The 22,971-nt window shown below is 66.4% G+C and overlaps 1 protein-coding gene across 1 annotated transcript in view; it reads left to right on the top strand.

Annotated features, from left to right (window-relative positions):
• SPEG (striated muscle enriched protein kinase) overlaps positions 1-22,971 on the top strand; it is a gene marked incomplete at its 3' end in the record, with an annotated part of 90,789 nt that overhangs the window by 5,278 nt on the left and 62,540 nt on the right. Inside the window, exons 2-8 of the mRNA XM_078847977.1 lie at positions 7,375-7,414; positions 10,382-10,411; positions 10,788-10,877; positions 11,055-11,424; positions 12,672-14,167; positions 18,307-18,450; positions 19,697-19,879. Of these exons, the coding sequence (XP_078704103.1) occupies positions 7,375-7,414; positions 10,382-10,411; positions 10,788-10,877; positions 11,055-11,424; positions 12,672-14,167; positions 18,307-18,450; positions 19,697-19,879 (2,353 nt within the window). The remainder of the gene's footprint in view (positions 1-7,374; positions 7,415-10,381; positions 10,412-10,787; positions 10,878-11,054; positions 11,425-12,671; positions 14,168-18,306; positions 18,451-19,696; positions 19,880-22,971) is intronic.

Below are 22,971 nucleotides of genomic sequence, written 5' to 3'. Positions count from 1 at the left end.
CATGCCAGCGGGCGTGTGCGTGCGTGGGTGGGCGTGTGCATGGGTGTGTGGGTGTGGGTGTGTGCATGGGTGTGCGTGTGGGCGTGTGCATGGGTGTGTGCGCATGGGTGTGACCCACTCCCTCCCCAGGCACCTTCTCCCAGCTTGTAGCTTTCTGTAAAAACTCCGCGTGTGCTGTGGGGCAGCGGCTGGTGCTAGGAAACCTCGGGGCATCGGCTGAGTCAGGGGCCTGGGGACTGAAGCCTGGCTCTTGAGACATGGCCTCTGTGTGGGTGACACTCTTCTTTGTGTCTGCCCTGCTGCCTGTCTCTCCCTGTTTGGCACAGGGGCTGGAACGGCGGAAGGCAGGGGAGTGGGCATCTGCCTGCCCGGCTCTGGGCCGCGTGGAGCCAGATCTGCCAGGGAGACAGGAAAGGGCCTTCGAACGTGCAGGGAGTCCCGGGGCCGGGTCTTTGGTCTGTAGGCGATTACAGAGGTGGTGGAAGGTGTGACTCTGCTCAGCGGGTGGCAGGGGCTCCGTGTGTCCCCATTGTCCCGTTCTGCCCCTGGAGGCCCCGAATGCTCCTGCCAGCCCTGCAGCGGTGCGGGGCAGAGGACGAAAGTTACCGCATTGCAGACTGTGAAATGCCGTGGGCTGGAGCGCGGGGCGTTGTCTCCCGTCCTCCGCCCTCTCGGCCTCGCCATGGGGGTGCCGAGCAGCCTCTCCTGCTGGCGCGCCGGGGGAACCCGAGGCAGCTCAGGACCTCGCAGGCGTCGCAGAGTGTGCCCAGGGTCAGGCCCCAGGGCTCTGCTCCCCTGAGTGGCTTTGCTTCCTGCATAACATGCCCTTACGCACCCACAGGCACCCCATGTACCCCGGGACCTGCAATGCACACAGCCGTTACCGCGCAGACCTGGGCACCACAGGGAACAATGATCTGTATGGTCCCAGTTGATAGTAATAACGTCACACCCCCAACCCAAAATCGATGCCGGAGGGGATGACACAAACACCGCTGACTGCATCCCGAGAGCTCCCCATCCTGGGTTCGGTCTCACGACAGCTTGCACTGGGGTAGAAGCCGGGTCAGTGTACAACAGAAACGGTTCATCAAAGTCCTGTTCAGTAACAGGACTGAATCACTTTACAAACTCCAGGTAAAACTCGGTTAGAACAATAGAGGATTGGATCAGCTCTTGCAGCGTGGTTCCTGTAGGTCTCGTGATCTTGCCAAGAGCTAAAAAACGTAGCTACCTTATCCGTACAAGCTCTGGCCAATGTTTGGAGCCCAATTAACATCAAGTCAATGTAGATATTAATGTTGTTCATAGTCCAGGAATCTTGGCATTTTGCCTTGAAAGCAACATGGTAGTGTGCCTCAGTTTCCCTTTTTTATACAGCACATCAGGTCTGGAATGTCTTTTCTCCTATGAAAAGTTCCAGGACTGTTGACAGGCACTGACTGTGAAATGTCCGTCTCACAGGATCTTTAAACACAAAGTGTGATCTTATGTATCACATCTAACATGTTCAAGGGGTTTCCCAAAGAATCCGGCTCGTTGGACATTTTTACAATTCTTGGTAATAGCAACACATTAGTTACAAAAATTACCATGAGCAATAACAACAAATCCACTGCAAGGCTCCATCTACGATCATTTCTGTCGTGCCAAACCTCTGGCTCAATACCGCTGGGGCTTTGGCATTTTAGGGTTAACCTCCAGCTTCCCTTTGCAAAATTAAGTTCTCTTTTTTTTCCTTATCCTAGAGAGTGGTTCTCAAACTTTTGTCCTGGTGACCCTTTCCACAAAGCAAGCCTCCGCGTGCGACCCCCCCTTATGAAATAAAAACACTTTTTATATATTTAACACCATTAAATGGAGGCAAAAGGGCTTTGGGGTGGAGGCCGACAGCTCGTGACTCCCCAGTTTGAGAACCCCTGATCTCTCTTGCTTACCAGAATTCACTGGCTGATTGGGCATGCTCTCTGTGCTAACGGCTATTTGCAAGTCTTTCTTCTCCCTGCCAGTCAGGTCATTGGCATCCAAAGCTTTTAAATTCCAGCTGCTGCCGGTTCCAAGGCTGGACTCTCATTCTTCCCTTCAGCAGGAGGGGTCTTTCCTCCCCTAGAAAACTCTTTTCCCTAGAAGGTTGAAAACAGAAGCTTCCTGCTGACGGGAATCGCTTTGCTGGCGAGGTGTGTTCACCAGCTGCAGGCCCTCTCCACTATGGACATCTGCACGGACGCTCTTCCGCCTGCCTGCTTGAGAAGCTACCACCCCCAGCAACTTAGAGACTGGACTCTGTTTTAAAGAGATACCAAACCCATTCTCAAAAAGAACAGGAGGACTTGTGGCACCTTAGAGACTAACCAATTTATTTGAGCATAAGATTTCGTGAGCTACAGCTCACTTCATCGGATGCATACTGTGGAAAGTACAGAAGATCGTTTTATACACACAAAGCATGAAAAAATACCTCCCCCCACCCCACTCTCCTGCTGGCAATAGCTTATCTAAAGTGATCACTCTCCTTACAGTGTGTATGATAATCAAGTTGGGCCATTTCCAGCACAAATCCAGGTTTTCTCACCCCCCGGGTGAGACTGAAACTCTCCCGCCCCTCCTCTGACCTTTGTCTCTTTCCCGAGCCAGGAGGCCACCTGATCTCTTTGTTCTCCAACCCCTTCAGTTGGCACATTTGCGGGGGGGGGGGCAGGCCATCAGTGGCCAGGGGACAGGGTGTCGGCCATTCTCTGTGCAGACCCCTGCACACTGGCCCTCTAGGGCTCTGCCACAATCACACCCCCTTATACCCCGCCTGGATACTTAAGAAAAGCATAGGGGAAATGGAGGCGCCCACACAGTATCCAGAGAGAACATTAAGAGCGTTCCCCCTTTGTCACACAGGGCTGTTCAACTTTCTTAACAGCTTTTCCTCCATGTGAGACCTTCTCAAAGCTACCCACACTGGATCTTTCAACAGGAAAGTCAGTGGATCCATTCATGACAGAACATTTCTGGCAGTTAAGAACTGAAACTTCCTTGATCAAATCACTTCCACACCCTTCAGCCACAGCAAACTGCTTGCACAGACCACCCTGAACAATCTTCTGTTCAGGAATCTTTTGATGCACCAATTCATCTTTACCTTGATCCACAGAAGCATCGCTCTGCTGAGCCACTACCAACTCCTGAGTTTCACTTACGTCCAGAATCACCTCCGGCCCGTCCGGCGGATTCCTACACAATCCCCTTTCAGGCAAACTTACAGACTTCCTAGATAAAAGGTCAGAAGCATTCTCCTTCCCTTTGCCACACACAAGTTCAGGAATCTTTTCCTTCTTGCTACAGGTTTCCAGACCCTCAGTAGGTAACACAATCACACACCTTCATGCTCTCCTTGTGCCCTGGCTAGGATCTCACCCTGATTAGACAGAGTTGCTCCACCCTTTCCCAACAACACACTAGCAACAGGCAAAATACAAGCACCAGAATTGTCTGGTCTCGGGGATTTTACATAGACCCTAACTGGATGCGACCTAGTTACAGGGCCATTCTCCCGAGCAGACACAAACTTAGGACCCTTCCCTTCCTGGGCTTTAGCTGAATCCAGAACCAGCTCTGAGACAACTGCACGACCCTCAACCATCACAGGCTGAAAGGCCCCTTCTGTCTGCTCCACAGACAAAGAAGAGCCGGACACACTTTCTCCTTTCCCAGACACACAGCTTGGGATCTCTTTCCCCTGGTCCCAGCACACAAGGCTGGTCACAGACAACTGCCTGGAGATCAGGGTAGCTCCCTCCATGGGCAAGTCAATACCCCTGACAGACACAGGCACGTTTCCTTCACTGTCACAATTCTCCACCTAGGTAATAGATAAGGTCCAGGGACTCTCATCTTCCACTCTCCGCTCCTTCCCGCCCTGCTGACTAGACACAGCCATCAGCTCACAAGGCTGCCTAGGCTCATCCAGACTTTTCTTACCAAGCACCCAGGGCTGGTTACGGACAAATACTGGGACAGTGGGGCAGCTTCCTTACCAGGTAAACTGCTCTTCTCCACACTACCCTGATCTACTTCCAGAAAATCACTGCTCCCTTTACCAGGTTCACTTTTACAAGCTGTACTTGCCAACAATCCATCCCCCATCAAAAATCCACCCTTTCCTTCCTCAGTTAGGGCTTCTACCTGACCATCCACGTTAATCTGCTCCTGAGAAACATTGTCCTGACCAATGAATCATAGAATATCAGGGTTGGAAGGGACCCCTGAAGGTCATCTAGTCCAACCCCTTGCTCGAAGCAGGACCAATTCCCAGTTAAATCATCCCAGCCAGGGCTTTGTCAAGCCTGACCTTAAAAACCTCTAAGGAAGGAGATTCTACCACCTCCCTAGGTAACGCATTCCAGTGCTTCAGCACCCTCCTCGTGAAACAGTTTTTCCTAATATCCAATCTAAACCTCCCCCACTGCAACTTGAGACCATTACTCCTCGTTCTGTCATCTGCTACCACTGAGAACAGTCTAGAGCCATCCTCTTTGGAACCCCCTTTCAGGTGTTGAAAGCAGCTATCAAATCCCCCCTCATTCTTCTCTTCTGCAGGCTAAACATCCCCAATTCCCTCAGCCTCTCCTCATAAGTCATGTGTTCCAGTCCCCTAATCATTTTTGTTGCCCTCCACTGGACATTTTCCAATTTTTCCACATCCTTCTTGTAGTGTGAGGCCCAAAACTGGACACAGTACTCCAGATGAGGCCTCACCAATGTCGAATAGAGGGGAACGATCACGTCCCTCGATCTGCTGGCAATGCCCCTACTTATACATCCCAAAATGCCATTGGCCTTCTTGGCAACAAGGGCACACTGCTGACTCATATCCAGCTTCTCGTCCACTGTAACCCCTAGGTCCTTTTCTGCAGAACTGCTGCCGAGCCATTCGGTCCCTAGTCTGTAGCGGTGCATTGGATTCTTTCTGTGCTTGATCTAATTCCAGATTCACTTTTGAGGCAGTAGACAAACAATCAGAAACTTCATTCATAGACAAACGGCTTTTTTGCACAGACAAACAGCTATTCCCACCAGGTCAGAGTCCCCCTCCCCTAGGCAGAGCACAATGGGTTAAACACAGAGTAACACAACAGACCATCATTGTTATAAACTGGACTTCCACGAGGATACAGTTTCTGCTTTCTTGGCTTGGAGCTGAAGTCTGGCAGTTTCTTGTTGCATCTGGATACGCCCCCTGCGAGCCCGTCCCTGTCTCTCAGCAGTGTCTCTTCCCAGTTCAGTCATTCTTTCTTCGATGCAGAGAGCTGTCGCGCACGAAAGCTTCGCTCAAATACATGTGCTAGTCTCTGAGGTGCCATGAGTCCTCCTGTTCTTTCTTTAGCTTCGCTCTGTCTTTCAGCAGCTTCCTTCTCCAGCAGGACCCCCAGCCTGGGGCTGCGACTGCCCTGCGCTCAGCAATTTGTCCTGAACTGATACTCTCAGTTGTGTCCCGCCAGAGGCCGCATTGTTACGGCCCCCTTAGGGGGGCCTGGAGGAGCGTCTGGGGGGGTGAGTGGTAACGCAAGGAGCCAAGTGGTGGGGCTCAGGCAGTCAGGCCCGGGCAGTGTGGGGCCCCAACCCCGGGTGGCACATGGCTCAGGCAACATCAGAACATCCGAGCGGCCAGACTGGGTCAGAGCAAGGGTCCATCCAGCCCCGTGTCCTGTCTGCTGACAGACGCCAGGGCCAGGTGCCCCAGAGGGAGTGAGCAGAACAGGGAATCGTCCAGTGATCGTCCTGCCGCCCATTCCCGGCGTCTGGCAAACAAGCGGCGACACCAGGTGGCTTGGGCCAGCCCCACACAGTGTCCCGTTTTCACTTTGGGAAATATGGTCACCCTAGCATGGGGCACCTGTAAACAGCCCCCCCCACACACCTGGGCACCTGTCACCTGTCACTGCCCGCACGGGGCACCTGTAAACACCCCCCACCCCCCCACACACCTGGGCACCTGTAACACACCCGTCACTGCCCGCACGGGGCACCTGTAAACAGCCCCCACCCCCACACACACCTGGGCACCTGTCACCTGTCACTGCCCACACGGGGCACCTGTAAACACCCCCCACCCCCCCCCACACCTGGGCACCTGTAACACACCCGTCACTGCCCGCATGGGGCACCTGTAAACACCCCTCACCCCCACACACACCTGGGCACCTGTAACACACCTGTCACTGCCCGCACGGCGTACCTGTAAACACCCCCGACCCCACGCACACACCTGGGCACCTGTCACTGCCCGCACGGGGCACACACAGGCCTTTGTCACATACAGGAAAAGCCCCACGGGTCCAAGCAGCCCCCTGCAGCCCGTTTGCATGGAGGCACCTCTGCCCCGGTCCTGTTTCCCAGTCCCTGGCCCGTCCGTGCCGCGGGACTCGCCGTTACCCAGTGCCTCTGCCCGCTCGCTCTGGCCGGAGGTGCGTCGCAGGGAGCAGCGTTCGTAGGAAAGCGGGCACTGCCGCCCTGGAAGCTCCTGGGCGTCCTGCCCCTGCTCTGTGGATATTTGCCCAACCGGGTGGGGTAGGGTGGGGCCGGGAAATGCCCCGGTCTGCACTCTCGGTTCCGCAGCCCCCGGTCGATGCCAGCAGCCAGGGCCCATCATCGGCCGCAGCGGGTGAACCCTGCGGGGTGGCCTGGGGGACACGGAGCCCCTGGCACCTCTGTAATTGGCTGCAGATCAAAGACCTGGGTGATGGGCCCGCTGACGTCTTCCAGCGCCTCAGCCCCAGCTCAGCCCTGGGAGCAGGAGCAGGGGTGGGCAGGGAGCGCAGGAGACCTGGGCTGAACCCCAGAACAAGCTGGTGATGCGAACTGGCCGGGGAGCTGGCTCTGGCTGGGGATCGGCCCCGGGAGAAGGCTGGGGACCCCTTCACCGGGACATTTCACCTGGGACTGTCACTGCACTAGGGAGCAGCCCCGCCTGGCCCCGGGCTGGGGCTGTCATCCACTTGTGTTTCCAGCTCGAACTTCTCCACTTGCTTCCCGGGCCCACGTGCAGGGGGCCTTCCCTGTGTGCGGCATGAATGCCCTGCACGGCTGTGCCCGGGTCCCGGTGTGCTCCAGAGCCTTGGTGCCCGGGCCAGCCTGGGCACTGAGGCTGCCGTTGCGGGTTCCAAGGGGCGTTTGCTGGGCCAGGCAGGGGTCCTCAGCCCCTCTCCACCGCAGGAGGCATGAGCTGCTCCCAGGAGCTTTGCAGAGGGAACTGCTCAGGACACCCCCCGTCTCATGGGGGGGTGGTGGTGGGGGGGCCCTGTTTCCTCTGCCCTGGGGCTGGGCGCTGGCTCTTGCTGGGGGCGGCTGGCCGGAGGGGTAACGCTCTTCTCTTTTCCTTTGCAGAAACCCGGTCACTCGCGGCGCTTCGGGCGCTTCACGCATGGTGCGTTGTTCCTGGGACTCCTCCCCTGGGACCCCCAGCCCTCTCCCCTGCTCTGCTGCCACCCGGGGCTCTTGCATTGGGGCGTCTCCTGTGTGGAGTGACTCAGGAGCCAGGGAACATGCTGGTGCTGAGGGCCCCTGCCCCCCTCAGCCGGGCCCTGGGCAGGGGGCTCAGACCCCACCCTTCCCTGGCCTGCAGTTCCCCGAGTAAGGCTGCACCTGGGGGTGAGGGTGGGCCTGGCAAATGCCAGCACTGCCCCCAAGTTCTCTGGGGCTGCTGCTGACCCACGTGGCACTCGCCTGGCCCCACCGGACGAGGTGCTGCTGGGGGCCAGGAAGGGGGTGAGCCTGGAATTGCCCCTGCTGCAGCTTCGGGCTGTGGGGGTGTGTGTGTGCAGGGCAAGTGGGCGACAGCCGGGGGGGAGCGGCTCCCTGGTGGTGGGCAGCGAAGCCGGTGTGGGGCAGGGTGGGGCTGTGACGGGGGCAGGGCAGGACAGGGGTGTGGCAGGGTGGGGATGTGGCGGGTGTGGGTGTGCGACGTGTCAGGGGGGTCTGTGAGTGCACACACTCGTGAGAGGAGCTGGGTGGGCCTGGGTGTACTGTGTGTTGGGGGGTCCGTGAGCGCACACGCTCGTGAGAGGAGCGGGGGCGGGGCTGCGTGTGCCGTGTCATGGGGGTCTGTGAGCGCACACACTCGTGAGAGGAGCGGGGGCGGGGCTGCGTGTGCCGTGTGGGGGGGTCTGTGAGTGCACACGCTTGTGAGAGGAGCGGGGGCGGGGCTGGGTGTGCCGTGTCGGGGGGTCTGTGAGCGCACACGCTCGTGAGAGGAGCGGGGGCGGGGCTGCGTGTGCCGTTTCGGGGGGTCTGTGAGCGCACACGCTCGTGAGAGGAGCGGGAGCGGGGCTGGGTGTGCCGTGTCACGGGGGTCTGTGAGCGCACACGCTCGTGAGAGGAGCGGGGGCGGGGCTGCGTGTGCCGTGTCGGGGGGTCTGTGAGCGCACACGCTCGTGAGAGGAGCGGGGGCGGGGCTGCGTGTGCCGTGTCATGGGGGTCTGTGAGCGCACACACTCGTGAGAGGAGCGGGGGCGGGGCTGCGTGTGCCGTGTGGGGGGGTCTGTGAGTGCACACGCTTGTGAGAGGAGCGGGGGCGGGGCTGGGTGTGCCGTGTCGGGGGGTCTGTGAGCGCACACGCTCGTGAGAGGAGCGGGGGCGGGGCTGCGTGTGCCGTTTCGGGGGGTCTGTGAGCGCACACGCTCGTGAGAGGAGCGGGAGCGGGGCTGGGTGTGCCGTGTCACGGGGGTCTGTGAGCGCACACGCTCGTGAGAGGAGCGGGGGCGGGGCTGCGTGTGCCGTGTCGGGGGGTCTGTGAGCGCACACGCTCGTGAGAGGAGCGGGGGCGGGGCTGGGTGTGCCGTTTCGGGGGGTCTGTGAGCGCACACGCTCGTGAGAGGAGCGGGAGCGGGGCTGGGTGTGCCGTGTCACGGGGGTCTGTGAGCGCACACGCTCGTGAGAGGAGCGGGGGCGGGGCTGCGTGTGCCGTGTCGGGGGGTCTGTGAGCGCACACGCTCGTGAGAGGAGCGGGGGCGGGGCTGGGTGTGCTGTGTTGGGGGGGTCTGTGAGTGCACACGCTCGTGAGAGGAGCGGGGGCGGGGCTGGGTGTGCTGTGTTGGGGGGGTCTGTGAGCGCACAAGCTCATGAGAGGAGCGGGGGCGGGGCTGGGTGTGCCGTGTCACGGGGGTCTGTGAGCGCACACGCTCGTGAGAGGAGCGGGGGCGGGGCTGCGTGTGCTGTGGGGGGGTCTGTGAGTGCACACGCTCGTGAGAGGAGCGGGGGCGGGGCTGGGTGTGCCGTGTCGGGGGGTCTGTGAGCGCACACGCTCATGAGAGGAGCGGGGGCGGGGCTGTGTGTGCCGTTTCGGGGGGTCTGTGAGCGCACACGCTCGTGAGAGGAGCGGGGGCGGGGCTGCGTGTGCCATTTTGGGGGGGTCTGTGAGCGCACACGCTCGTGAGAGGAGCGGGGGCGGGGCTGGGTGTGCCATGTTGGGGGGTCTGTGAGCGCACACGCTCGTGAGAGGAGCAGGGGCGGGGCTGGGTGTGCTGTGTCACGGGGGTCTGTGAGCGCACACGCTCGTGAGAGGAGCGGGGGCGGGGCTGCGTGTGCCGTTTCGGGGGGTCTGTGAGCGCACACGCTCGTGAGAGGAGCGGGGGCGGGGCTGGGTGTGCTGTGTCACGGGGGTCTGTGAGCGCACATGCTCGTGAGAGGAGCGGGGGCGGGGCTGGGTGTGCCGTGTCATGGGGGTCTGTGAGCGCACACGCTCGTGAGAGGAGCGGGGGCGGGGCTGGGTGTGCCGTGTCGGGGGTCTGTGAGCGCACACGCTCGTGAGAGGAGCGGGGGTGGGGCTGGGTGTGCCATGTCGGGGGGTGTCTGTGAGTGTGTACACACTCGTGAGAGGAGCCAGGGTGGGGCTGGGTGTGTCGGGGGGTCTGTGAGTGTGCACATGCTTGTGAGGGGCCCGAGTGGGGCTGGGTGTTTCGGGGGGTCTGTGAGTGTGTACACACTCGTGAGAGGAGCCAGGGTGGGGCTGGGTGTGTCGGGGGGTGTCTGTGAGTGTGTACACACTTGCACACGCCTGGTCCTGTATGTTCCACTCCACGCATCTGAGGAAGTGGGTTTTAGCCCACGAAAGCTGATGCCCAAATCAATGTGTTCGTCTCCGAGGTGCCACGAGGACTCCTCGTTGTTTCTGCTGAGACAGACGAACCCGGCTTCCCCTCCGAAACCTGGGGGTGCTGTCTCTCAGGGGGTGCAGGGTCTGTGACCCGCCCCCCCTCAGCCCTTGCTTCCCATGGGACCCCCCCCCCCCGGCTGAGTGCCCCCTGCCCCCGCCAGGCTGCCCGCAGCTCGGCAGGCTGGGCCGATAACCGGCGCTGATGTCTCTCTCTCTCTTGCTGCCCCGATGGAAGCGAAGTTTTCCGCTCCTGCAGGAAGCAAAGCTACGGTAGGAAACTTGCTCAGCCTCACCCCCCACCCTGGGCCCCCTTGCCGCCCCCATGCTGCTCCCCCTCCTCCAGGCCACACGTTCCCCCCATCACCTCCCCCCAGCACGGCTGGCTCTCCTCTCCCACTGGCTGCTGCTCCCAGCCCACAGCCGAGTCCCAGCACTGGGTCCAGCTCAGGCCCCCCACTGGGGACGCCGGGGCCGACGGGCGCTGTCTCCTTGTGCCCACCCAGACCCAGGGGGGCCTTGGCACTCGCCTCTCCCGCCTCCCAGCAGCGACCTGGATTCGGTGGGTCGGGGGGTTCCCGGCCCGGGAGGCCCGAGTGGCGCTGCCCGCCCAGCTGTGCCCTCACCGCCCACTTCTCTCTGGCTCCAGACTCGGAGACAGGCGAGGACGACGCCAGCGACCCCCAGGGGACGAAGCGCAGTGAGCTCCAGGATGAGACCCCTTTCAGCTCCCCCACAGGTGAGCAGGAGCCGGCCGGGGGGCTGGCGGTAGCTCTGTCGGGGCTGTGCGTGGGGCGGGGGGGCCTGGCTCCAGTCGGGGCGGGAGCCTGGCCGGTGCCAGCTGGGAGCAGGCAGGGGCTCTGGCCGGACCCCTCCAGGCGCTGCCCGCCGGTTCACCCCTCTCTCCTCTGCGCAGGGGAGTCGGACACGCTGGTGGACACCTCCATGACCACCTCGGCGCTGGGCCTGTCGCAGGCAGAGGAGCGCTCCAGCTGGTCGGGCAGCCAGCAGACCGTGGTGGAGAAGGCGACGGAGCCCGGCCTCCCGGTGCGGGGGCCCTACCTGCGCCCCAGTGGCTGGCAGCCGCAGGGGACCCCAAGGCAAGCACACGCGCAGGCCCCCCGCGGTGCCGAGGTCAGGCACCTGGGGGTGGAGCCGCTCCTACGGGCGTCGCGTGCTATTCTGGTGGGCACAAGCTGGGGGTCGGAGGATAGCCTCTCGGTGGCCAGCGACCCCTACGGCAGCGCGTTCAGTCTGTACAGAGGACGGGCGCTCTCGATCCACGTGTAAGTAGCTGGGGGAGGCTGCGGAGGGGGCATCGTGCTGGGGCCATCTCCTCCCGACCCCCGCAGCCATCTCAGCCCTCAGCCTTGGGTCTTTCTTTGCCTCCTTTCTCCCTGACGGGGGGGAACGGGGCCCCTGAGCACGGCAGGCCCTGCCCGAGGGGCTGCGGGGGGAGGGTTGGGGGCCGGGGCTCTGCAGCTGGCAGCGGGAGCCATCGGCCCCGCTGGCTGCTGTGCTCAGGGGCCCCATCCTGCCCGCTCCTGCCACTCCATCTCGCTGTCTTGTGTTCGAGGCTCCCCCAGGTTATCGCCTTCATCGCTCCGCTTCCCACCCCCGCGGACCCCAGCCCCCCTTGCCCACCACCCGCGGGCACAGCCGGGTTACCCCCACGCGTCCAAGGGGCTCGGGGGGGAGGGGCGGGTCCGTGGGCATCCTGCTGAGACCGTGTGCGTGTCCGTGTGTGCCCACGTGTGCGTGTCCGTGCGTGCGTGTGGCTGGGTGTGACTTGACGCTGCGGCAGCGGGGGGTGAATTCCCCTCCCCCCGTTGCTGGTCCTGCCCAGGGCCCAGCCGTTGAGCCGAGTAACCTGATTGCCGTAGTACGCCCAAGCCTGCTCCCCGGTCGTGGGCTCCGCAGCCCCCCAGCCGGGCTCCCCCAGCAGGGCTCCAGCTCTAGCTACCCCCAGCTGCCGTGGCCGTGCCAGGCCCGGGGGGCTGCCGCCCAGCGAGCCCCATCCGTACCAGCCCGGCCGTGACGCTTCCCGCCAGTGCCCAGGGCTGTGCCCGCTCCGGAGCCGGGGGGAGTGCAGGCCCAGGTGCCCCCGGACCACGCCGTGCATGGTAAGACCACAGCACCCCTGGCTTGCAGGGCACAGCCCGGGTGGTATCGCAGTGGGACCGCTCGTCCCCCTGGTGCCAGCCTCCATCCCGGGTGCCAGATCCCAGATGGGCTTTAGACAGTGGGGCCAGGACCGCGGCCCAGAGAAGGGAGACGCCCCATTAGCTCCTCCAGCCCCTCTCCCAGGGCAGGGCAGGGCTGGCTGTCCCAGGCTGGCTCTGGTTCCCTCGGGGTGTGTGGGGGAGATGGGGGGGCATTCCCAGCTGGATCTACCCCCCCGCACAGGGTCGCCTGCGTTCACACCCCCTCCCAGCCCTGGGAAGACCAGCTCTGCTGCCTCGGGGGGCAGGGCTGCATGCCAGGCTGTAAGCAAGGCTGGCTCTGACCCCCCCGCTTTCCCTTCTGCCTGCAGCAGCATCCCCCAGGGCGGGTACAGGAGAGACGACCCCAGCGGAAGCACCTCGGAGCTCGCTCCGAAGCCTGGTGCAGCCCAGCCGCTGGCCTCCAAGCCACCTGCTCTCTGCCTGCCGTCTCCCAGGGTGGGCCAGTGCCCGGCCCAGCCGCCCGGAGCCAGCCGAGGTCCTGGCGTCGTCTCCCCCACGCCCCTGACGCCCCGCAAGACGGCCCTGATGCCGGTGGAGTACCAGGACACGGTCCCCGAGGAGTACGAGGAGAAAGTCCGGAAGCCCAAGTCTCTGGGGTACTCGCAGGCCAGCACGCTGGAGTCCCGGCCCCAGACCCCGCTGAGCGAGACCTCCAGCCGGGTGTCGGTGCTGAGGCCCTCGCCCAAGCTGGCGCGCTCCGGCTCCAAGATCTTCGAGAAGCTGAAGTACTTCGAGGAGCGCCGGAAGAGCCTGGAGCAGACCGACAGCCCCCTGCCGGTCCACGCCTGGCTGCCCCTGCGCAAGACGCGCTCCTTCGACCAGCCCGACCTAGGCCAGCGCCCGCTCACGCCGGGCGGCTCCCGGGAGGAGCTGCGGGACGGGGTGCGGTCGGAGATGGGCGGCCCGACCTGCCGGCGCCAGGCCTTCCGCCACAAGGCCGCCTCGTTCGACGAGCGGGGCCGCTTCGCCAGCCGGGTGGGCGACATCGAGCACAGGTTCTCCGAGGAGCTGAGCCGCATCAAGAAGACTGTCTCCAAGCAGCAGCTGATGAGGTCGCAGGAGCTGGCAAAGGCTGGCCTCCCGCGGGCCCCCTCGCCCCGGGGCCCCAGCCAGCTCTCTGCCCCCCGGGCGCTGGGGCCACAAGCCACCCCGGCCCCGAAAGGCCAGCTGCTCAAGGCCCCACCGCCGGTAGAGAACGCGCACAGTATCCAGCAGCTGGCCCTGGCCAGCGTGGGGCAGGGGGGGCCCGCAGACGGGGCCGAGCGGGGGGCCACGCACAAGCCACTGCTTCGGAGCTGCGCCCTGACCAGCCAGCCCCAGGAGGAGGCCAGAGCCAGGAGGAGCGTGGAGCCGGAAGGTGCTGAGGGCAAGAGGAAGGTGGAGCAGTGCCCCTTATCTCAGGCCACTCCGCTGGGGCGGGGGGACCTGCTGGAGGCCGGGACCCCCGAAGGAGTCGCTTGCCTGGAGGGGGGCCCCGCGGTCGGGGCGAGAGCTAGCCGCGACGGCAGGGCCCCCGGGGCTGGGAGCGAAGCCCTGACCACTAGGCCAGCAGGTCAGCACGGGCCGCACAGGAAGCGGGACGCGGGCCATGAGGTGCGGTTCTTGCCCTGGGCCAAGCCCGGCCCGGAGCTGGGAGCCGGCCTGGAGGGGGGCCGGGCAGGGCAGCGTGGCACAGGCAGGGATGCTGAGCAAAGGCAGCTGAAGGTCACAGAGAAGAAGGAAGGTGCCCGGCTGGCTCAGGAAGGGAGAAGCGCCCGGAGCAAGGGGAAAGGCCGCCGGCCCCGGCCCACCTCGCCGGAGCTAGGTAGGGGCAGCCGCTGTCCCCACCGCGGGTGGGTGGGGGCCCCCAGGGGTACCCGCCCACAGGGCCCAGCCAGCCCCACTCGGTCCCATACGGCCAGGAGTCCCCCAGAGAGCCAAGCGCTTTGGGGTCAGAGCTGGGACAGGAATCCCGGGTTCACTTCCCACCTCCCGCGCCGACTCCTTGGGCAGGTCCCTCAGGCAGGGGGTCTGGCTGCTTGGGCTGCCCCCTGGGCCCTGCCAGGGCTGGAGAGCGGGGGGCCTGGGGGTCCCCGGCTATGCCAGCTGGAGAGGCTAACAACAGGAGCAGACGCCAGCCTGAGCCTTCTCCCCATGCCTGTGCCCAGGGCGCCCTGCCGTGCCCCTCCTCACGCTCTTGGCAGGGCGGGGCGGGCACCAACCCGCCCTGCTGCCCGCTGCCGGGAGCGTTACCAGTGTGGTGGGGCACGTCCGTCCAGGCTGGGTCTGGGCAGCACCCGGGACGAGGGGCCCTGGCCCCGGGGGGCTCAGCTCCTGCCCTCGGCCAGTGCAGACAGAGCACTGGGGCTGGGCATGCTGGACAGCTGCCCTGTCCCACCCCCATGGCAGGGATCCCCGGGGGCTTTGGGAATGGTATTTACCATTGTGCTCTGAGTGGGCGGAGCAGGGGAGGGGCTGGGGGCTCGGCTCACTGGGGTGGGTGTGAGCACAGGGAGGAGGGAGTGAACCGCCCCAGGGAGCAGGAGAGGGGGCCCAGGGCTGCAATGCCAGGAGTGTCGGCAGGGGGCGGTGCATGGTGTGGGGGTTCAGAGCCAGGGCCAGGTGGGGCGGGGTAGCTGTGTGCTGGGTGGGCTGCCGGGGGTGCTGTGGGTGCATGGGAGGAGGCAGGAATCAGGGGTGTGGGGCCCCGTGGGATGGGATGGGTGCTGTGCTGGGGAGGGTTGGCTCCCCGGGGCAGGGACAGGAGGGGATCTCTGGGTCCAGAGTCTCTGGCTAAGGGCCCTCCCCAGAAGGGAGTCATGGGACGGGCATGGGGAGCCCTGTGGGTCACTGCAAACACTGAGACTCAGCAGGGCTAGGACTCCCCAAAGCCCGGCCTGCCAGGGCCATTGCCCTGGCTTCCCCAAGCAGGTGTCGGTCCCTTGCTCTGCCCTGCCTGGGCTCCACGACACCGGGAACCCAGTTCCCTCCTGCCCCTTTGACAGCCCAGCATGCTCCTCTGCCCCATGGCAACGCCCCGCTCCCTGCGGCTGGGGGTGGACAGATGGAGAAGCCCCTTGCCCCCCTTCCTTCCCAGCACATCAGCTGTGCCCAGCTGCCAGCCTGAGCACTGAGGCCATGGGCCCACTTGCAGGCTGCATCCTGGTCTGAACTCCCGTCTCTGAGCCCTTGGCAGCACGGTTAGTTCCTGGCTTGACAGGTCTGCTTTGCTCTGCCCCGGTGCCCGGCACTGAAAGGCCAGACAGCTCTCAATAGGGACTGAGCCTTGGCACCCCGTGCCCTGGGCAGCAATGAAAGCCACCTCCCCAAGGGCCAGTGGGCACCTGGTGTGCCCAGAGCTGCCTCCCGCTGGCCTTTCCCGAGTTGGTTCGGGCGCCCTGCATGCCGGGCACACGGATCACACACCCCGGGGCTGGCATCGTGGCACAAGGACCTCCTGGGCCAGCGCATGAGCCCACTGGGCTTTGCATGATCCTGAGGCCTTCCTGTCTGGGCACAGTATTTTGCAGCCCTGAGCCCGGGCCAGCCCCTGGACTTCCAGCTGGAGAGGGCACAGTTTGCTCCAGCCCCTCTGCAGCTGCACACTCCCAGGGAGCCCTGCTGTGGGGAGCTGCGGGGCAGATCCCGTGGGAAACCCACCGCCAGGAGTGCCCTGTGGCCTGGTCACGCTGCCGGGCTGAGAAGCCAGGGCAGCTCCCAGCGGGTGCGGCAGGGGCCGGGGGGCAGACTTGCCCCTGAGCGCCCAGATGCCCGCTCCGTCACCTCCCCAATCCCTTTTCCCATCTGCCAGGGCCGGGTGCTGCCAGGAGCTCGCAAACGCTGCCCTTCGCGCCCGCTCGTTGGGACGGGTGGAGAAGGGCCCCGAGCCAGGCGGGGAATGTCACTGCACCGAGGCCCCTGGGCGCTGGAGCACGGCCCTGCTCTGGGTCGCGGAACAGCCCCAGGCCGCTGCCCGCAGGCTGGGGGGCTGGAGGGGACTGGCCAGCCTGGAGGGGTGCTGGGCGCGGCATAGGGGCGCATTGCTCTGCAGCATAGGGGGCGGCCAGCGAGCCGCGGGGGGTCCCGGGGGTTAGCTCGGGGGAGCTTGTTGGACGCACGTGGGCCAGCCCCGGGGGAACGACCCCTCTACCCGCCCCCAGCGCACCCAGCTGGGACTCACTGCACTGCAGTGAGCTGCCCCCGTCACCAGGGGGCGCTCTCCCCGCACGCTCTCTCTATGGCTCTTTCCTGCTACAGGGACCCTGCTGCGGCTGCTCTTCCTGCCCTGCTCTATGGCTCCCCAGGGCCGCTCTCTCTTGCATGGGGCGCCCTCTTGGGGCTGGCTCAGGAACTGCCTGCCCATAAATCTGGCTGCTGCTAATGGGGGCTTAGTGGGGGCACCCAGAGGGGGGCGTCTCCCTGGCAGCGGAAAGCCCTGTGGGTCTGGCTGGGGGTGCCGGGCGCCTGGTGCCATCCCCACCTCTCCTGCAGGTGGGACCCGCTAGCTAGTCCATGTGCCCAACGTGCCCCCAGGTGCCCCCCTGGAGCAGGGATCCCCTAGCCCCAGCCCGTGTGCCCGGTGTGCCCCCAGGTGCCCCCCCTGGAGCAGGGATCCCCTAGCCCCAGCCTGGGTGCCCGGTGTACCCCCAAGTGCCCCCCCTGGAGCGGAGATCCCTGAGCCCCAGCCCGGGTGCCCCCCTGGAGCAGGGATCCCCTAGCCCCAGCCTGGGTGCCCGGTGTGCCCCCAAGTGCCCCCCCTGGAGCAGGGATCCCCGAGCCCCAGCCCGTGTGCCCGGTGTGCCCCCAGGTGCCCCCCCTGGAGCAGGGATCCCCTAGCCCCAGCCTGGGTGCCCGGTGTACCCCCAAGTGCCCCCCCTGGAGCGGAGATCCCTGAGCCCCAGCCCGGGTGCCCCCCTGGAGCAGGGATCCCCTAGCCCCAGCCTGGGTGCCCGGTGTGCCCCCAAGTGCCCCCCCTGGAGCAGGGATCCCCGAGCCCCAGCCCGTGTGCCCGGTGTGCCCCCAGGTGCCCCCCCTGGAGCAGGGATCCCCTAGCCCCAGCCTGGGTGCCCGGTGTGCCCCCAAGTGCCCCCCCTGGAGCAGGGATCCCCGAGCCCCAGCCCGTGTGCCTGGTGTGCCCCCAGGTGCCCCCCCTGGAGCAGGGATCCCCTAGCCCCAGCCTGGGTGCCCGGTGTGCCCCCAAGTGCCCCCCCTGGAGCAGGGATCCCCGAGCCCCAACCCGTGTGCCCGGTGTGCCCCCAGGTGCCCCCCTGGAGCGGAGATCCCCTAGCCCCAGCCTGGGTACCCGGTGTGCCCCCAGGTGCCCCCCTGGAGCGGAGATCCCCTAGCCCCAGCCTGGGTGCCCGGTGTACCCCCAAGTGCCCCCCCTGGAGCAGGGATCCCCTAGCCCCAGCCCGTGTGCCCGGTGTGCCCCCAGGTGCCCCCCTGGAGCAGGGATCCCCGAGCCCCAGTCAGGGTGCCTGGTGTGCCCCCAGGTGCCCCCCTGAAGCAGGGATCCCCTAGCCCCAGCCCGGGTGCCCGTCTCCTTGGCTGGAGCGGCTCATGCCCAGCTCTGCAGGTCCCTGGTTCGCTCCCTGGCCTTGGCCAGGGTGGCACTGTCAGACGGGCACCACCGCCGCTTGCTGCTCAGGGATGCTCCCCGTGGCAGGGGATGGGCGGGGTCCAGGGGCGTTTCAGGTCCCCCCAGAGCCCAAAGGTGCAACGGGAGAGCTGGGCAAAGCAGGAGACGCCTCTCCCCTGCATAGCTCGGAGCAGAGATGGCTGCACCCCAGGGCAGAGCCCGACTCCAGTACCGCTCCCCCTTCCAATGGAGTGGGCCGAACTCCCTCCCTGGTGCACGAATCGCTGCTTGAGGGAGGGGGCTGGGGGCTGCCCATGGCTGCCCCCTCCGCGCAGCCTCTGTCCCTGTCCCTGCTCAGTGCCACGGGCTGATCTCTCCCTGCTCAGAGTCGTCCGATGATTCGTACGTCTCCGCTGGCGAGGATCCCCTGGAGGCCCCGGTCTTCGAGATCCCCATCCGGGACGCTGTGGTGATGGTGGGCGCAGAGGTGCTGCTGAAGTGCATCGTCACAGCCAACCCCATGCCCGAAGGTGAGCCGCCGCAGGCTGCCGGAGCCCTGCGCAGGGCCGGGAGGGGCTGGTGGCGTGCCGGCTGGCTGGGGTTGGCAGAGTCAGCAGGGACTGGTGAATCGGGCGCTCGCCCCGTCCTGACACTGACTCAGTGGGTGGCCTGGGGCACGTCACTTCCACCCCGTGATTCTTCCTTCCCTTCCTCCCGGGGGCGGGGGGTCACTAGCACACGTTCACCCGGCGTATGGCAGATAGGCCACAGGAATCCGGCCCTGGACGAGGCACTGGGCAACCAACCCCGGCCGAAGCCACCCAGCTGGCCAGGTGCTCGCCGCAGCACCCAGGGCCTGTTGCTTCCGGGAGCGAAGCTCTGGGTGGGCTGTCTGGCACGCGGTTTGCCAGGCAGGCCGTGCCGCTGGGGCTCAGGGCTGCCCTGCCTGCGCTCCCCGGGCACCTCCTGGCAGCGTGGCTGTAGGTGACTGGGCCACAGTGGCTCCCACAGCCCTGGCGAGGGGATGTTTGCGTGATGGCCAACTGCACTTTGGAGCTGCCCCTCGGGCCGGGACACCACGGCCCATGCCCCCACGGCCCATGCCCGGGTCTGAGGAAAGGCCTCGCCGGCGGCACGAGATGCCAGCTGGAGAATGGCAACGACTCCATCTGTGCTGGGTGGGCCGCGGGGAAGCAGGTGACGGAGAGGCTCCTCACGCAGCCCCACGCTGAGATCTGGGGCAGGGGAACGAAGCCCCGGCTGGCAAAGGGACTTGCCAGCGTCACACCGAGGCAGTGTCAGAACCCAGGAGGCCGGAGTCTCTGTCCCAGCCACTGTCTGTATCTGGGCTGGGGGCTGCCTGGGGATCTAGCTGGGCTGAGCCCTGCCGCCCTCGCTGACCCTCTGGGGGTGCAGGGGAATGTGTGTGGGCAGCAGGGCGCAAGGGGGAAGGGGAGGGAGTGGAGCTCCCTGGCCATGTCCAGACAGACGGGGTGCCCGGCGCGGGGCCACGGGCAGCAGCGCATCCCCAAACCAGCCACTAGGGGGCAGGAGTCACAGGAACTGCAGCGGGTTGGATTCTGCCTACACCTGGGGGGGGCAACGTGCCCCCGGCAATAATGGGGAGCAGTGCTGCCCCCGCAGGGCCCCAGTGCAGTGATGGGGGGGCCCTGACGACGACAGGCAGTGCCCCCCGGCAGTGATGGTGTCAGAGTCAGCCCCCGCGGGAAACCCAGCCGTTCCCCCCACCCCGTGACCTGCCCTCTCCCACCCCAGTGTCCTGGAGGAAGGATGGCGTCCTGCTGAGGGGCAGTGCCTGGCGCCCCATCAAAGTGGAGGGTGAGCGCCATAGCCTGCTGCTGCAGAGCGCCCGGGGGGCTGACGCTGGCCTGTACACCGTCGCGGCGGCCAACGAGGCGGGGGAGTCGTACTGCAGCGCCAAGCTGACCGTGCAGCCGGGTAAGGGCTGGGGGGGCCTGGCCTGGCCTTGGGGGGGGTGGCTCCCTGTGGGGCCGGCCCAGCCCGGGGGAGGAGGAGCAGCAGGCCAGAGCCAGCGTGAGGGGGTGGGAGGCTGTCGCTGGCAGGCACCCGGCTCCCTTACCCTACAAGGCTCTGTCTGAGCCGGGCGGCTGACGTGCGGCCAGCTGGGAGCACGGAGGGTCCTGCTGCCTGCCTGGGCTCCCAGCACCAGTGGGTCCCCAGCGGTGCCCATCAGCACCCTGGCACTGCCCCCGCAGGCCCACCCTGCTCCTCAGCACCCCGCCCTGTACAGCACGAGCCCCAGGGATCCGCCAGCCTGGAGACTTTCCTGGAGGGGGCCCAGAGACGTGGCCCTGCCCTGCCCCGGGAGCCTGGCCAAGGGCTCCTGCGGGCTCCCCCGGGCGAAACCCCAGGGCCTCTGCTCCTCCCTCAGGGCTGCCAAGCGTGCCCTTCCCATGGGCCATCCTGGCTGGCCAGGGGCTACCTAGAACCCCAGGGGGCCGAGCCCAACTGCCCCCCGCCTCCGCCCAGCCCAGGCCCGGCGGCTCCCTGGGGTGCTGAGCCACCAGCGGGAGGTTCACCCAGCCCGCGCCTGAGCCGGCCCTCTTCAGCCGGGGCTGGTGGGGCGAAGGGCCGGGAACGCTGCCGTGGGCTGGCCGCACCGCCGTGGCCCGGAGGGGGCAGGGGGGCACCACAGCGGGCCGAGGGGCCCAGCCCTGGTCCATCCTGCCGGGGAAGGGGCCTTGCCAGCGTCCAGGACTGGTGCTGGGGGCGCAGGACAGGGGGGCAGCGCCTGGCCGGGCAGAACCGGGCTCCACGCTGGGCTGAGGGCACCGAAATGGACCCTCCTCGGGGCTGCGGGCCCCAGAGCGGGGGGGCGGGCCCCAGAGCGGGGGGGCACCGGCTCCCATCAGACCCAGGGCCGGGGGGAGGGAGGCGGGCGGCGGCTGCAGCCTGGAGTAGCGTCTCCGGGGCGGGGCCAGCAGAGAGCGGGGCCTGGCTGCGCCCATCCCCGCGGCGTCGGACCCGGACCCGGACCCTACCCTGCCCGGGGCTCGCCCCGCCTGCCTGGGGGGCTCGGGGGGCGGGGCCCAGCCCAGCCCAGCCCGGCCCCGGCGGGTCGCGGTCTCACGCTGCCGGGCGGGCGCCCTGCGGGGATGGAGCCGCCCGCCGCCCCGGGTGAGTCGCGGCGCGGCCCGCGGGCGCTGGGGCTCCGCAGAGCCGAGCCGAGCCGGGCCGGGCCGGGCCGGGCGGGGGCGCTGGGGACGCAGCCGGGCGGCCCCTCCCGGGCACGGGGCGTGTCCCATGGCGTGTCCCCCCCCCTGCCCGCCCCGGGGGTGCCCGGCTCCCTGCCCCCAACCCCCCCCCATCCCCTCTGCCCACCCCGGGTGTGCCCGGCTCCCTGCCCCCAACCCCCCCCCATCCCCTCTGCCCACCCCGGGTGTGCCCGGCTCCCTGCCCCCAACCCCCCCCGATCCCCTCTGCCCGCCCCGGGGGTGCCCAGCTCCCTGCCCCCAACCCCCCCCCGATCCCCTCTGCCCGCCCCAGGGGTGCCCGGCTCCTTGCCCCCAACCCCCCCTGATCCCCTCTGCCCACCCCGGGGGTGCCCGGCTCCCTGCCCCCAACCCCCCCCGATCCCCTCTGCCCGCCCCGGGGGTGCCCGGCTCCCTGCCCCCAACCCCCCCCCGATCCCCTCTGCCCGCCCCGGGGGTGCCCGGCTCCCTGCCCCCAACCCCCCCGATCCCCTCTTCCCGCCCCGGGGGTGCCCGGCTCCCTGCCCCCAACCTCCCCCCCGATCCCCTCTGCCCGCCCCGGGAGTTCCCGGCTCCCTGCCCCCAACCCCTCCCGACCCTCTGCCCGCACTGGGTGTGCCCTGCCCCCAACCCCTCCCCCCAGATCCCCTCTGCCCGCCCCCGGGCTGTGCCTGGCTCCCTGCTCCCATCTCCCCCTCCGGACTCTCTGCCCGCACCGGGTGTGCCTGGATTCCTGCCCCCAACCCCCCCGACGCCGTCTGCCCGCAGCGGGCTGTGCCCAGCTACCTGCCCCCAACTCCCCGCAGGCCCCCTCTGCCCACCCCAGTGTTGACCCCTGAGTGTCCATGACGTTTGGGGTTCTGGCCGTTTCCCAAGGGGTGTTTCTGCACTGGGTCCTAGCCCCACTCCCAGAGGCTGGTTTCCAGGCCACAGAGACCCTAGGCCCTGGGCTGGGCACCCCCGGCCTCTCTCTGTGGGGGTGGGGACACACCTGGGCCACTGTTCCTGCAGCTGGTGCCCCCTCCGGCCTGGGCTGCCTGCTCCCCCTTGCCCTGTGCTACTAAAGGGAGGGCAGCGATTAGCCCCCTGTGTACTAGCCTCTGGGGGCAGGGGGTTGAGCACGTGGGGGGCCCTCTGCTGTGGGGGGGCAGGGCAGCCTGGCACCCTTGGATCTCTCATCCCCACCCAGAACAACGGGCATGTGGCCTGTCCCATGGGGTGGGTGCATGAGCCTGTTACCCTGGTATCTGACCAGGGCTCCCTGGCACACGAGTGGCGGGGATGGGTCTGCTGCACTGTCTCTGGGCCGCCCTTGCAGGCAGCGTGCTGGGTCCCTGTGCCCGTGGACAGGCGATGCTCAGCCCCTGCCCCTCGGCATCCCGCCATGCCTGCCTCTGTGCAACCGCCCCGGGCAAGCCCAGATGGAGGGGTGGGAGCCTTGCCTAGCGGGAGTGCCCGGGGGCTCCTTGCTGGCCATCTCGTCAGCAGCATCTGCTGCCCCCTGCATCCTTGGGAGCCGAGCCCCAGGTCCCTGCCCCGGGGTCACCGGCCTGCACACTGCTCGGGCTCCTGTTCCCCTCTGCGGCACAGCCCCGGGTCCACGGGGGCAGGACCCCGAGGCTGGAGCGTGAGTGCGGCTGCCAATGTCACCTTCAGCCCTGGAGAGCCAGGCGGACGGACGGCGGCTGCCTCGTGAGCCAGCCTGTCCCCCTATCTCAACCCCTTATCGTCCGCCTGGCCTCCTCCCCGCACTCGCCCACAGGCTCCGGCCCCAGCGGCCTGGGCTCTGAAAGGGATTGGCCGGGGGGCTCCCACGGG

This window comes from Lepidochelys kempii, chromosome 11, assembly GCF_965140285.1.
Source record: "Lepidochelys kempii isolate rLepKem1 chromosome 11, rLepKem1.hap1, whole genome shotgun sequence".
In the NCBI taxonomy this organism is placed as follows: domain Eukaryota; kingdom Metazoa; phylum Chordata; order Testudines; family Cheloniidae; genus Lepidochelys; species Lepidochelys kempii.
Note: the sequence above shows the minus strand (reverse complement) of the source record. Positions and strands in the feature narration are given on the sequence as shown.